The sequence below is a fragment of the Nerophis lumbriciformis genome, linkage group LG37, assembly GCF_033978685.3.
Source record: "Nerophis lumbriciformis linkage group LG37, RoL_Nlum_v2.1, whole genome shotgun sequence".
In the NCBI taxonomy this organism is placed as follows: domain Eukaryota; kingdom Metazoa; phylum Chordata; class Actinopteri; order Syngnathiformes; family Syngnathidae; genus Nerophis; species Nerophis lumbriciformis.
The window spans coordinates 13,476,054-13,492,732 of NC_084584.2; the positions used below are offsets into that span (position 1 = coordinate 13,476,054).

Sequence of the window (16,679 nt, forward strand, 5' to 3'; positions counted from 1 at the left end):
CTGCGACTGGCGGCACTTGGCGTCGTGGAGCTGCGACTGGCGGCACTTGGCGTCGTGGAGCTGCGACTGGCGGCACTTGGCGTCGTGGAGCTGCGACTGGCGGCACTTGGCGTCGTGGAGCTGCGACTGGCGGCACTTGGCGTCGTGGAGCTGCGACTGGCGGCACTTGGCGTCGTGGAGCTGCGACTGGCGGCACTTGGCGTGGAGGGTCTTGGTCTTGGGCTTGGCGTGGAGGGTCTTGGTCTTGGGCTTGGCGTGGAGGGTCTTGGTCTTGGACTTGGCGTGGAGGGTCTTGGTCTTGGACTTGGCGTGGAGGGTCTTGGTCTTGGACTTGGCGTGGAGGGTCTTGGTCTTGGACTTGGCGTGGAGGGTCTTGGTCTTGGACTTGGCGTGGAGGGTCTTGGTCTTGGCTAGGCAGTGCTTGGCGGCGTGGAGCTGGTACCGGAGCTTGGCATGATGCGGCTAGGCGTGGTGCGGGTACTGGAGTCTGCCGTGGAACTTGGCGTGGTGGAGCTGGTGCTAGCCTTGGTGCGGCAACAGGTGCAGCGACAGGTGCTAGCTGAGGAGCTAGCCTTGGAGCAGGTGGAGGTGGCCTAGCTGGGGGTTGCGGCTTGGCAGGTCGGAAGACTGGTGGTGGCGGCCGTGAGGGAGGCTGTGGCTTGGCATGGTGATGCCGAGCCACCCCACCAACACAGCTCCCGACCCCAGCCCCCCCCTCAAGGGGCGGATACCAGACGCGCTCCCTACGGTCTGGAAATCTCTGTAGGGGTGGGCGGGGGAGGGCAGAAATTTCCCCTTTATTTTGGCCAAATTGTTTTGTTTTTTATCCCCCACCTGGGGTTGTGTGGGCGGAAAAAAAGAAAAAAATTGTGACGGGGGCGGGACTTGAGTCTTGGGGGGCGGGGCATGAGTCTTGGGGGGCGGGGCATGAAATTGGGATGGCTGTGACTGACTAGACCTGATTTCTAAAAACATGTTTTGATAATGCTTTATCAAAGACATGGCATTAGAGTTTTTAGCTGGAGGCGGGTGATTTAAAGAAAAAGTATGGAAACAAAAATCCTGGTCTGTGATGTCATCATGGGGAAGCCGGGCAGACTGCTGCTTGCTTCCGCCCGGAGGGGGCGGGGCTTGTGGGAGCGGCGTGTCCTGCTGGCTCGAGGAAGTTTTTCCCCGTCCTTGGCGACGTTTCCGGGACGGGAGCGACGCGCCGATCGGCACCAGCTTGCCTTCATTCCCCCACATCATCCCCCTGCGCTCCCTGGGGGAAAAGCGCAGCGTCTCTGCCTCCATGGCGCGCAGCACCTCCCAAGAAGCTTCATCCGCATTGTCCAACTCGGCCAACTTCCTTGCGGAAAAGCGGGTCTGCTGACGACCTACTGTCAAGACTTGGTCCTGGGTGTGTGCTTTTCCGGGAAGCAACGGAAAGTTGGCACGGGCGAGACGGGAACCAAGGTACATGATTTATTTATTAAAAAAAAGATCAAACAAAAAGCGCGCACAATGGCGGAGAATAAACTATGAAAAACAAAAAGACTATAAAAATGGAACCAAAACTTACTGTGACAAGGGACATGAAGCAGGATCATAGAGGAGTGTGCAGAAGCATATATGGGGTGCGGTATGGGGTGCGAGGTCGTCAGAAAAACAAACTGAAAAACACTGAACTTAAATACTACAGACATGATTAACGAAAACAGGTGCGTGACTCAAGACGTGAAACAGGTGCGTGACGTGACAGGTGAAAACTAATGGTTGCTATGGTGACAAGACAAGGGAGTGAAAAGCCAGAAACTAAACAAAACATGACTTAAAACAAAACATGATTACACAAACATGACAGAGTGCTAACAACATGGAAGTACACGGCGGGACGTTAAGAAGTTTTATGAAAAGGATGATATTGATCTGGCATCCAGTGGTGCGAGTCACTAAGAGCTGCCATCTGGCAACACAATGAGACTCTTTCACAAACACACAATGAGACACTTTCACAAACACACAATGAAACACTTTCACAAACACAATGAGACACTTTCACAAACACACAGTTACACAAACACACAATAAGACACTTTCACAAACACACACTTACACAAACACACAATGGGACACTTTCACAAACACACAATGAGACACTTTCACAAACACAATGAGACACTTTCACAAACACACACACAAACACACAATAAGACACTTTCACAAACACACACTTACACAAACACACAATGAGACACTTTCACAAACAAACAATGAGACACTTTCACAAATACACAATGAGACACTTTCACAAACACAATGAGACACTTTCACAAACACACACTTACACAAACACACAATGGGACACTTTCACAAACACACAATGAGACACTTTCACAAACACAATGAGACACTTTCACAAACACACACACAAACACACAATAAGACACTTTCACAAACACACACTTACACAAACACACAATGAGACACTTTCACAAACACACAATGAGACACTTTCACAAATACACAATGAGACACTTTCACAAACACAATGAGACACTTTCACAAACACACACTTACACAAACACACCATAAGACACTTTCACAAACACACACTTACACAAAAACACAATGAGACACTTTCACAAACACACAATGAGACACTTTCACAAACACACAATAACCCACTAGACTATGGTGATCTCTTACCGAGGGGGCAAACACACAATAAGACACTTTCACAAACACACAATGAGACACTTTCACAAACACACAGTGAGACACTTTCACAAACACACACTTACACAAACACACAATAAGACACTTACACAAACACACAATAAGACACTTTCACAAACACACACTTACACAAACACACAATAAGACACTAACAAACACACAATGAGACACTTTCACAAACACACACTTACACAAACACGCAAAGAGACACTTTCACAAACACACAATGAGACACTTTCACAAACACACAATGAGACACTTTGACAAACACACAATGAGACACTTTCACAAACACACAATAAGACATTTTCACAAACACACAATGAGACACTTTCACAAACACACACTTACACAAACACACAATAAGACACTTTCACAAACACACACTTACACAAACGCACAATAAGACACTTACACAAATACACAATAAGACCCTTTCACAAACACACACTTACACAAACACACAATAAGACACTTACACGAATACACAATAAGACACTTTCACAAACACACACTTACACAAACACAATGAAACACTCACAAACACACAATGAGACACTTTCACAAACACACACTTACACAAACACACAATAAGACACTTTCACAAACACACAATGAGACACTTTCACAAACACACAATGAGACACTTTCACAAACACACACTTACACAAAGCCACAATAAGACACTTTCACAAACACACAATGAGACACTTTCACAAAAACACACTTACACAAACACACAATAAGACACTTTCACAAACTCACAATGAGACACTTTCACAAACACACACTTACACAAACACAATAAGACAACTTACACAAATACACAATAAGACACTTTCACAAACACACACTTACACAAACACACAATGAGACACTCACAAACACACAATGAGACACTTTCACAAACACACAATGAGACACTTTACAAACACACAATAAGACACTTTCAAAGAAAACAACAACAATATCACCAACAGTTCAACAGAACCTTCACGGTACAGTAGGGAAGGGATTCATAATCTCCCGTAAGAGGAAGAGGGGGGGTGTTACTGAAAATGACTGCTGAAAATGATGGAAAGTGCCAGTCTTCATAGCAACTGACACTGTGGTCCAAGTTGGAACAAAACACATTTCAAGACATTCAACACTCCACACCCCTCAATTTGTCACGCTTCCCGTGTCAGGTAAACGGCGATGAATGCATCTCTTCCTGCTGTACATCAAGCGCCATCTTGTGGAGTTAATAGACGCCTACATCAGGAGGCTAATGCGAGTGCTAACAACATGGAAGTACACGCCGGGGAGGTTTTCCTTGACAGAAGAAGTTTTATGAAAAGGATGATATTGATCTGGTATCGAGTGGTGCGAGTCACTAAGAGCTGCCATCTTTTCATGTTTTCTTCTGGCAACACAAGGTTGTGCAGGTAAAGGCAGCGTGGACTTCAAAGGCGTCGCCTGGCAAGCGCGTGAAAGTGTTGCATCATATTTGACGTCTTTGGAGGGTAAAAACATCTTTTGTGACTTTTTTCTTCTTTTTTCACCTTTGCACAAATTCATCTGCTCGCCTCCTTCCTGTCTGCACTTCTACACTCCTCCATCTTTCATCTGCAACTAAATGTGCATCGTATTAGTGCACAGCCAGATACTCGTCTGTCTGAATAAAGAAACACTTCAACTGGATGTGAAATCTGTTTTTATTCTACCAACTAGTTAGTGACTAACACTTTAACTCACGGGTGTACAAACCTTTTCACTTGGGGGCCACATTGGGCTCAAAGAATTTGTAACCACATGTATACACACACACACACACACACACACACACACACACACACACACACACACACACACACACACACATTCTTGTATTTCTTACCTTCTTGAGATCTCCGAAAAATGCCTACCTCTTAGGACCACCCTTTCTAGATTTGTATTTACAACATTAATAATATACTATACAATTGTATAACACGCACACACACACACACACACACACACACACACACACACACACACACACACACACACACACACACACACACACACACACACACACACACACACACACACACACACACACACACACACACACATTCTTGTATTTCTTACCTTCTTGAGACCTCCAAAAAATGCCTACCTCTTAGGACCACCCTTTCTAGATTTGTATTTACAACATTAATAATATACTATACAATTGTATAACACACACACACACACACACACACACACACACACACACACACACACACACACACACACACACACACACACACACACACACACACACACACACACACACACACATTCTTGTATTTCTTACCTTCTTGAGACCTCCAAAAAATGCCTACCTCTTAGGACCACCCTTTCTAGATTTGTATTTACAACATTAATAATATACTATACAAATGTATAACACACACACACACACACACACACACACACACACACACACACACACACACACACACACACACACACGAGACATTTTCACAAACACACAATAAGACACTTTCACAAACACACAATGAGACACTTTAACAAACACACACTTACACGAACACGCAATAAGACAATTTCACAAACACACACTTACACAAACATACAATAAGACACTCACAAACACACAATGAGACACTTTCACAAACACACACTTACACAAACACGCAAAGAGACACTTTTACAAACACACAATGAGACACTTTGATAAACACACAATGAGACACTTTCACAAACACACACGTACACAAACACACAATAAGACACTTTCACAAACACACAATAAGACACTTTCACAAACACACACTTACACAAACACACAATAAGACACTCACAAACACACAATGAGACACTTTCACAAACACACACTTACACAAACACACAAAGACACTTTCACAAACACACAATGAGACACTTTGATAAACACACAATGAGACACTTTCACAAACACACACTTACACAAACACACAATAAGACACTTTCACAAACACACAATAAGACACTCTCACAAACACACAATAAGACACTTTCACAAACACACACTTACACAAACACACAATAAGACACTTACACGAACACACAATAAGACACTTTCACAAACACACACTTACACAAACACGCAAAGAGACACTTTCGCAAACACACAATAAGACACTTACACGAACACACAATAAGACACTTTCACAAACACACACTTACACAAACACACAAAGAGACACTTTCGCAAACACACAATAAGACACTCACAAACACACAATGAGACACTTTCACAAACACACACTTACACAAACACACAAAGAGACACTTTCACAAACACACAATGAGACACTTTCACAAACACACAATAAGACACTTTGATAAACACACAATGAGACACTTTCACAAACACACAATGAGACACTTTCACAAACACACAATGAGACACTTTCACAAACACACAATGAGACACTTTGATAAACACACAATAAGACACTTTCACAAACACACACTTACACAAACACACAATAAGACACTCACAAACACACAATGAGACACTTTCACAAACACACACTTACACAAACACACAAAGAGACACTTTCACAAACACACAATGAGACACTTTGATAAACACACAATGAGACACTTTCACAAACACACACTTTCACAAACACACAATAAGACACTTTCACAAACACACAATAAGACACTTTCACAAACACACAATGAGACACTTTCACAAACACACACTTACACAAACACACAATGAGACACTTTCACAAACACACAATGAGACACTTTCACAAACACACAATGATACACTTTCACAAACACACAATGAGACACTTTCACAAACACACAATGAGACACTTTCACAAACACACAATAAGACACTCACAAACACACAAGGAGACACTTTCACAAACACACACTTACACAAACACGCAATAAGACACTCACAAACACACAATGAGACACTTTCACAAACACACACTTACACAAACACACAAAGAGACACTTTCACAAACACACAATGAGACACTTTGATAAACACACAATGAGACACTTTCACAAACACACACTTTCACAAACACACAATAAGACACTTTCACAAACACACAATGAGACACTTTCACAAACACACAATGAGACACTTTCACAAACACACAATGAGACACTTTCACAAACACACACTTACACAAACACACAATGAGACACTTTCACAAACACACACTTACACAAACACACAATAAGACACTCACAAACACACAAGGAGACACTTTCACAAACACACACTTACACAAACACACAATAAGACACTCACAAACACACAAGGAGACACTTTCACAAACAGGTCTTGAGACCTTCGAAAAATGCCTACCTCTTTAGGACCACCCTTTCTAGATATATAGATATTTGTATTTACAACATTAATAATATACTATGCAAGTATATAATATACAACACACACACACACACACACACACACACACACACACACACACACACACACACACACACACACACACACACACACACACACACACACACACACACACACACACACACACACACACTGCTGCCATATGCTCGCTGGCATTTAAGGTGAGGCGGTGGGAAGGCAGTAAAACGGGAGAAAAGTAGCGATGGCTAAAAAAAAGAAAGAAAAAAAGAATTTCTCCTTGGAGTGTTGCAGCCATGCACAGAACATCTGCTGAGGAGAAAGAAGCCCCAGAGGGGTGCGAGGGCCAAAGACACGTGTAGAGATTGGCAAGCAAGAAAGATGAGGAGTGTGAGCTCTTGTTTTTTCCCCCATCATCCCACCTTGACTCTTTTGTACACAGAATCAGAATCAGAAAGACTTTATTAATCCCCGAGGGGAAATTAACATTTTCAGCACAATCCCGTTTTGGCAAATTCTTTTCTCTCATGCATTCCAATTCATCCCCGTATAAATGTTTTTTAAAAAGCATTCGAGTGTTGCAATGTGCTCGTTTACTTGTTGCAGACCGCCACAATTCAATGTGATGAGCGCTCACAAACACATTATAACGGGACTTTCGTCGGTACTGGCCAAATTCCTTAAATGCTGACTCACGGTGACATGTTTAGATGTAAACCCCCAAAAGCAGTGAAGTTGTCACGTTGTGTAAATGGTAAATAAAAACAGAATACAAATCCTTTTCAACTTATATTCAATTGAATAGACTACAAAGACAAGATATTTAACATTCAAAATGGTAAACTTTGTTATTTTTTTGCAAATATTAGCTCATTTGGAATTTGATGCCTGCAACATGTTTCAAAAAAGCTGGCACAAGTGGCAAAAAAGACTGAGAAAGTTGAGGAATGCTCATCAAACACTTATTTGGAACATAACACAGGTGAACAGGCTAATTGGGAACAGGTGGGTGCCATGATTGGGTATAAAAGCAGATTCCATGAAATGCTCAGTCATTCACAAACAAGGATGGGGGTGAGGGTCACCACTTTGTCAACAAATGCGTGAGAAAATTGTTTAAGAACACCATTTCTCAACCAGCCATTGCAAGAAATTTAGGGATTTCACCATCTACGGTCCGTAATGTCATCAAAAGGTTCAGAGAATCTGGAGAAATCACTGCACGTAAGCGATGATATTACGGACCTTGGATCCCTCAGGCAGTACTGCGTCAAAAAGCGACATCAGTGTGTAAAGGATATCACCAGGAACACTTCAGAAACCCTCTGTCAGTAACTACAGTTTGTTGCTACATCTGTAAGTGCAAATAAAAACTCTACTATGCAAAGCCAAAGCCATTTATCAACAACACCCGGAAACGCCGCCGGCGTCGTTGGGCCCGAGCTCATCTAAGATGGACTGATGCAAAGTGGAAAAGTGTTCTGTGGTCTGACGAGTCCACATTTCAAATTTTTTTTGGAAACTGTGGACATTTTGTCCTTCGGAACAAAGTGGAAAAGAACCATCTGGATTGTTATAGGCCGGGGGTCAGCAACCCGTGGCTCTAGAGCCGCAAGTGGCTCTTTTGTGCCGCCCTAGTGGCTCCCTGGAGCATTTTTAAAAAAGGATTGAAAATGGAAAAAGATGGGGGGGGAATTTTTTTTCTTTGTTTTAGTATGTTTTTTGTTTGAGGACAAACATGACACAAACCTTCCCAATTGTTAGAACTACCACTGTTTAATATGTTTGTGTGTATGCTTCACTGATGACAGTATTTAGCAAACATCGTTTTGTCCTACTAATTTCGGCGGTTCTTGAACTCGCCATAGTGTGGACTGTGACACAACAGTTTGTTTACACGTACAATCTTCCACTCCTTTGTGTCATTTTGTCCACCAAACGTTTTATACTGTGTGTGAATGCACAAAGGTGAGCTTTGTTGATGTTATTGACTTGTTGGAGTGGTAATCAGGCATATTTGGTCAGTGTAGGACTGCAAGCTAATCAATGCTAACATGCTATTTACTAATGTTACTAATGTTTTTTAATGTAAAAATGCGTAGAATATTCCATTTAATTTCTGTCAACAAAGATTTGCTTGAGCCTGCGACAGTCATTTTGATAGTAGGCTATTATAGCTAGACACTTACATCATGTGTTGCCTTCATTATAAGACTTATATATGGCTCTTCATTTTTTGCGGCTCCAGACAGACTTGTTTTTTGTATTTTTGGTCATATATGGCTCTTTCAATGTTTTGGGTTGCCGACCTCTGTTCTAGGCGCAAAGTGTAAAAGCCAGCATGTGTGATGGTATGGGGGTGTATTAGTGCCCAAGACATGGGTAACTTACACATCTGTGAAGGCGCCATTAATGCTGAAAGGTACATACAGGTTTTGGAGCAACATATGTTGCCATCCAAGCAACGTTATCATGGCCGCCCCTGCTTATTTCAGCGAGACAATGCCAAGCCACGTGTTACAACAGCGTGGCTTCATAGTAAAAGAGTGCAGGTACTACACTGGCCTGCCTGTAGTCCAGACCTGTCTCCCATTGAAAATGTGTGGCGCATTATGAAGCCTAAAATACCACAACAGAGACCCCCAGACTGTTGAACAACTTAAGCTGTACATCAAGCAAGAATGGGAAAGAATTCCACCTGAAAAGCTTCAAAAATGTGTCTCCTCAGTTCCCAAACGTTTACTGAGTGTTGTTAAAAGGAAAGGCCATGTAACACAGTGGTAAAAATGCCCCTGTGACAACTTTTTTTGCAATGTGTTGCTGCCATTAAATTCTAAGTTAATGATTATTTGCCAAAAAATGAAGTTTCTCAGTGTGAACATTAAATATCTTGTCTTTGCAGTCTATTCAATTGAATATAAGTTGAGAAGGATTTGTATTCTCTTTTTATTTACCATTTACACAACGTGACAACTTTACTGCTTTTGGGTTTTGTACCAGGCAGTCTCTGAATGCTACATCTTTGCTGTCATCTTGTGGACATTGTGAGTAAATCAGCTCAATGTGACCTTTGAAATAGCACAGCACAGCATTTACTTATATGACACAATCCGAAAACAACCTTCCCTTTTGTAAAAAGTTTGGACTCCCCTGCAGTAGTCTATATACACTACCGCCATCTAGTGTCCTGGAATTGCGACTGCATGCAAGGACAAGGACGTAATACTTGCATATGATTACTCAGAAGTGGACGAAAACAAATATATTTAAAAATGAGATTTTATTATTGGGCGACTTAATATTTATGAAGACGCAAAAGTACCGAAAATTGGTTTAGTAGATGACTGCCGGTGTCGGTCCAGGGTGGCGAAAAGACCACCTCGCGAAGTAAAGATCACTAATCCATACTGCATTTGTCTTTTGGTAAGAGGTTAGCATCCAAATGGGTTTGTTTTTGTGATTGATGCTGTATTGCTGCCTTTCCCGAGGTTTGACCAAAACATTCTTGTTTTTTCAGTCTGACAAATAAAAATAAAACAACAAAAATACAAAAAAATACAAAACAATGATTATACAAATAAAAAACACAAAACAATAATACAAATAAAACAACAAAAATACAAATACAAAATGAAACAACAATAATACAAATAAAAATGAAACAACAATAATACAAATAAAAATGAAACAATAATACAAATAAAAATAAAACAACAATAATACAAATAAAAATTAAACAACAATGATGACAATAATACAAAAAACAAAGATGGCAATAATAAAAATAAAAATAAAACAACATTAATACAAAAAAATATAAAACAATAATAAAAATAAAAATAAAACAACAATAATACAAATACAAATAAATCAACAAAAATACAAATAAAACAACAATACAAATAAAAATGAAACAACAAAAATACAAACAAAAATAAAGCAACAACAATACAAATAAAAATGAAACAACAATAATACAAATAAAAATGAAACAACAATAATATAAATACAAATTAAACAACAATAATACAAATAAAAATTAAACAACAATAATATAAATACTAATTAAACAACAATAATACAAATAAAAATTAAACAACAATAATACAAATAAAAATTAAACAACAATAATACAAATGACAATGAAACAACAAAAATACAAATACAAATAAAACAAGAAAAATACAAATACAAATAAAACAACAATACAAATACAAATAAAACAAGAAAAATACAAATACAAATAAAACAACAATAATACAAATACAAATAAAACAACAAAAATAAAAATAAAAATAAAACAACAATAATAAAAATAAAAATAAACAAATAAGATTCTTCATCAACTTTCCTCCTCAAAGTCTTCATCTGCCTCTTCCTTAGACTCATCTTCATCCTCCTCCTCTCTGCTCGCTTGGCGTCCGGAGGCTCTCTGTTGCTACGGCAACCACGGAGGTGAGGACACAGAAGTGAGCGCGAGCGGGAGGGGCGGAACCTACCTGGTAAAGTGTGGAGGCGGTGCCCTCCAGGGACACACAAGTCTGTCTTTTGCTCGTCCTCCCTCCCAAAAAACGGGAAACTCTGCCCCAAACCCCTCAGAGCCGGCCGTAACACAGGACATTTCTTTGTCCAAAATACGCCGACAGCGCTAAGGGGTAAAGTGCTGAGTCGGCACTAATAGTGCGATGAGCGGTTCAACAATAACACATTTTTAAGCTAGGCAAACACACGTTGAGCACGACATGCTTCAAGCGGAAGTTGCCTACAGCCACAGCTTTGCATTAGAGCGGTGATGTAGCGACCTTAGCAGACGGAAAATCGAAAAGAAGCGTTGATTGCGTGATGGATAACGGAGCAGAGGAAGAGAAATGTGGCTTCCATCGATCATTTGTCATGTTGGATGAAAAAGGAGGAGGAAGTGCTGAGTCAGCTCCTACCTTCAGGAAGGGAATGACGAAAGGTCTCAGCGGGAAGTTGGTGGCTTCTTGGAGCTTGGAGTGGAACTCCTCGATGGTCAGCGTGGAATTCTGCGGGCAGAGAAACACGTGAGTGCGTGTGTCTGTGTGTGTGTGTGCGGTGTAAGCTCGCCAAACAGGAACCTCACGCACTAAAGAAAAAATATCTTCCTTTTTCCCCCCCGACAAAATCAAGTCTATCAACCGAAGCAAATTCATCCTTTGATGCTTCTTTGGAAATCTGCACTTTTATTTCAATTAATGCTGTCAAATAATTAATTTTTTCGGATTAATCGTGATTAATCACGGGTTATTACTTGCTTGCATGATTTCAATTACTTTTGAAAAGAAAAACATTTTTGGATTTTACAGTCAGAATGTCATCCAGGAGGATATTTTTAAATGTTTATTTTGAATGTTCTATATTTATTTGTTTAAAACTTATATCTAAATTCCAGTCAGAGTCTATTTTGGAGTAAGATTTGCCAGCCAAGTCACCGCATATTTATCAAACTGTATTTTTTTTGTAATTAAATGTTTATATTTTTATTCTATTTAATTTAATCGTATTATGTTTAATATTATTTAATTTTATTATTATATTTTGATTTTATTTTATTTTATGATAACATTTTGATTTAATGTAATTTTATTATATTTTCATTTTTATTAAATTTTACTATATTTTAGTTTAATTTCATTTTATTATATATTTATTTTATTTTCATTCATTTTATTTTCATTATTATATTTTGATATAATGTAATTTTATAATTTTTTTTAAATTTATTTAATATTGTTTAATTATATTTTCATTTTATTTAACATATTCAATTGCATTATTTTATATACAGTATATATATATATGTATATATATATATATATATATATATATATATATGTTTTTTTTTAGTTTCATTTTTCTATTTTTTCCCTTTTTTTAAATATATGTATTTACTTATTTGTATTAGGTTTTAATGTTATACAATTTTATTTTAGATTTAGATGTTATTTTATTTTATGATCACATTTTGATTTAATGTCATTTTATTATATTTTCATTTGATTTAATTTTACTATATTTTAGTTTTGTTATATATATATTTTATTTAATTTTTATTCATTTAATTTTAATTATTATATTTTGATTTAATGTAATTTTATTATTATATATTTTTTTATTTCATTTTGTTTTATTATACTTTCATTTTATTTAATTAATTCAATTGCATTATAATATATATATATATATATATATACATATATATATATATATATATATATATATATATGTATATATATATATATATATATATATATATATATATATATAAAAATTGTTTTTGTATTTTTTTTATTTGTAGTTTTATTTTTTATTTTTTTTTCTTCTTTTAAAAAAAAATAAATGTATTTACTTATTTGTATTTTTACATTGACCTGATCATGATCTTATAACAACAGTAAAGGAGCGTGTAGAGTCAAATACATGATGTGATTGATCTGCTTAAATACATGATTAATGCCATATTTTTGTGATTAATCACATGAGTTAACAAAATAAATTGTGCAATTAATCTGCCTATATAAACAATTAATGCCATCATTTTTTGTGATTAATCACATGAGTTAACTCATTATTTTTGATAGTACTAGTCTAAATGTTAATTGTTTAAGTTATGTTTTCTCTGTTTCACATAAAATACAATTATAAATTCATTTGTAATAAAAAGTAAATAAAGTAAATAATAAAACATATATCATTTTATCCAATAGCGATGAAATACTACAATTATAAAACAATAACAATTTCACTTCTCTTAATGCTCCACCAAAGCATGCTAGCGGCTAAGTCGCTAGCAAGGAAGATATTTGGATGTTTTGTGCTTTATTTAATCCTGTTTTATTTTGTATTTTCTAGTTGCATCATAATAAAACATTGTATTTCTATAATTTTGAAATAGCTCCAATCATGAGTCAACAACAAAATTAGTTTTATCCTGACTTGAACCTTCCTCAGATCATGCTAGCAGGCTAAATCGCTAGCAAGCAAGATAACTGGATGTTTTGCTTTTTCCCCCCTACTGCTTATTCTTATTTTGTAGTTGTACTCAAAATAAATTAAAAAAACATTGTATGTCTATTTAAAAAAAATCTACAATCATAAGACAACAAGGAGATGAGTTTTAAAGTCATTTAAACAGCCTTGAAAGCATGCTAGCAAGCTAAATGGCTAGCAAGCAAAATAATTGGATGTTTTTCAAATTTTGGTGTTTTGTTTATATTTTCTCCTTTTGTTAAAATAAAAAAACAGCGTGTTTCTATATTTATATTCATTGTAATAGCTGCAATCATAAACAATAAGATGAGGTTTTTATTAAACTCACTTAAACAGCCCTAAGATCATGCTAGCAAGCTAAATAGTGAGCAAGCAAAATGTATGTTTTTTTTAGAGTTTGTTGAGTTTTGTTTGTATTTTCTTGCTGTATTTAGATTAAAAAAGAAAAACCCATTGTATTTCTGTACATTTGTAATGGCTACAACCATAAACAAAAACAAAATGAGGTTTAATTAAACTCACTTAAACAGCCCTAAGAACATGCTAGCAGGCTAAATGGCTAGCCAGCAAGATGGATGTTTTTAGATTTTGTTGAGTTTTCTTTGTATTTGTTTATTGCATTTAGATAAAAAACATTGTATTTCTATATTTCTATTCATTTGTAATAGCTACAATTATAAACAACAACAAAATGAGGTTCAATTGAACCCCCTTAAACAGCCCTAAGAGCATGATAGCATGCTAAAGTGCTAGCAAGCAAGAATTATTGGTTGTTTTTCCATGTTTTAGTGTTTTGTTTGCCTTTTTTTTTAACTTAAATTCAAACCTATTTCAAAATCTATATTCATTTTTAATTGTTACAATCATAAAAGTAAACAACAACAGGATGAAGTTTCACCTCACTTAAACAGCTCCAGGAGCATGCTAGCATGCTAAATTGCTGGCTAGCAAGATAATTTGATAATTTTGAAATGTTGTTTCGTTTGCCTTTTTATAGTTGCACTCAAGTAAAAATGTCTTTTTATTTTTTATTCATTTTTAATAGCTACAATTATAAGACAACAAAATGAGATTCAAACTTACTTAAAAAGCCCAGAGAGCATGCTAGCAGGCTAAATCGTTAGCTAGCTAGATAGATGTTTTTCAAAAGTTGTTTTATATGCATTTTCTAGTTTGCATTGAAATGAAAAAAACATTGAATTTCTATTCATTTGTCATATCTATAATCATAAACAACAAGATACGGTTGAATTAAACTCACTTAAACAGCCCCAAAATCATGCTAGCAAGGTGGATGTTTTTTGGATTTTTTTACATTTTATAATTGCATTCAAACAAAAAAACATTGTGTTTCTATATTTATATTCATTTGTAATATCTGTAATCATAAACAACAACAAGATGAGGTTTAATTCAACTCACTTAAACAGCCCCAAGAACATGCTAGCAAGCTAAATCGCGAGCTAGCAAGATAATTTTATATTTTTCAAACTTTGTTGTGTTTTGTTTGCCTTTTTATAGTTGCATTCATGTAAAGAAAAAGGTTTATTTTTTATTCATTTGTAATAGCTACAATAAACAAGATGAGGTTCAAACTTACTTAAAAAGCCCCAAGAGCATGCTAACAGGCTAAATCGTTAGCTAGCAAGATGGATGTTTTCAAAAGTTGTTGTTTTGTATGCATTTCTAGTTTGCATTCAAATGAAAAACACAGGATTTCTATTCATTTGTCATAACTACAATCATAAACAACAACAACAACAGCCCCAGGAGCATGCTAGCAGGCTAAATCGCTAGCTAGCAAGGTGGATGTTTTTTTAAATTAAGTTTGCAATTTATAATTGCATTTAAATAAAAAACATTGTGTTTCTATATTGATATTCACTTGTAATATCTATAATCATAAACAACAACAAGATGAGGTTTAATTGAACTCACTTAAACAGCCCCGAGATCATGCTAGCAAGCTAAATCGCTAGCTAGCAAGATGGATGTTTACATTTTGTTTATATTTTATAATTGCATTTAAACAAAAAAAACATTGTGTTTCTATATTTATATTCATTTGTAATATCTGTAATCAGAAACAACAACAAGATGAGGTTTATGTAAACTCACTTAAACAGCCCCAGGAGCATGCTAGCAGGCTAAATCGCTAGCTAGCAAGGTGGACGTTTTTTTTTTTAAATTTTGTTTGTATTTTATAATTGCATTTAAACAAAAAACATTGTGTTTCTATATTTATATTAATTTGTAATATCTATAATCACGAACAACAAGGTGAAGCTTAATTAAACTCACTTAAACAGCCCCAAGATCATGCTTGTAAGCTAACACGCTAGCTAGCAAGATGGATGTTTAAATTTTGTTTGCATTTTATAATCGCATTTAAATAAAAAACATTGTTTTTCTATATTTATATTCATTTGTAATATCTATAATCATAAACAACAACAAGATGAGGTTTAATTAAACTCACTGAAACAGCCCCAGGATCATGCTAGCAAGCTAAATCGCTAGCTAGCAAGATGGATGTTTAGATTTTGTTTGCATTTTATAATCGCATTTAAAT

The 16,679-nt window shown here is 36.7% G+C and overlaps 1 protein-coding gene across 11 annotated transcripts in view; it reads right to left on the reverse strand.

The window, feature by feature from the left end:
• Window positions 1-16,679, reverse strand: part of runx1t1 (RUNX1 partner transcriptional co-repressor 1) — a 362,940-nt gene that overhangs the window by 36,298 nt on the left and 309,963 nt on the right. For all 11 annotated transcript variants that reach the window (XR_009811704.1, XM_061930757.1, XM_061930758.1 and 8 more), the window contains one exon: window positions 12,034-12,123. Coding sequence is in view for 10 of the 11 variants with exons in the window: in XM_061930757.1 (XP_061786741.1) it covers window positions 12,034-12,123 (90 nt within the window). In the remaining variant the exon portion in view is untranslated. The remainder of the gene's footprint in view (window positions 1-12,033; window positions 12,124-16,679) is intronic.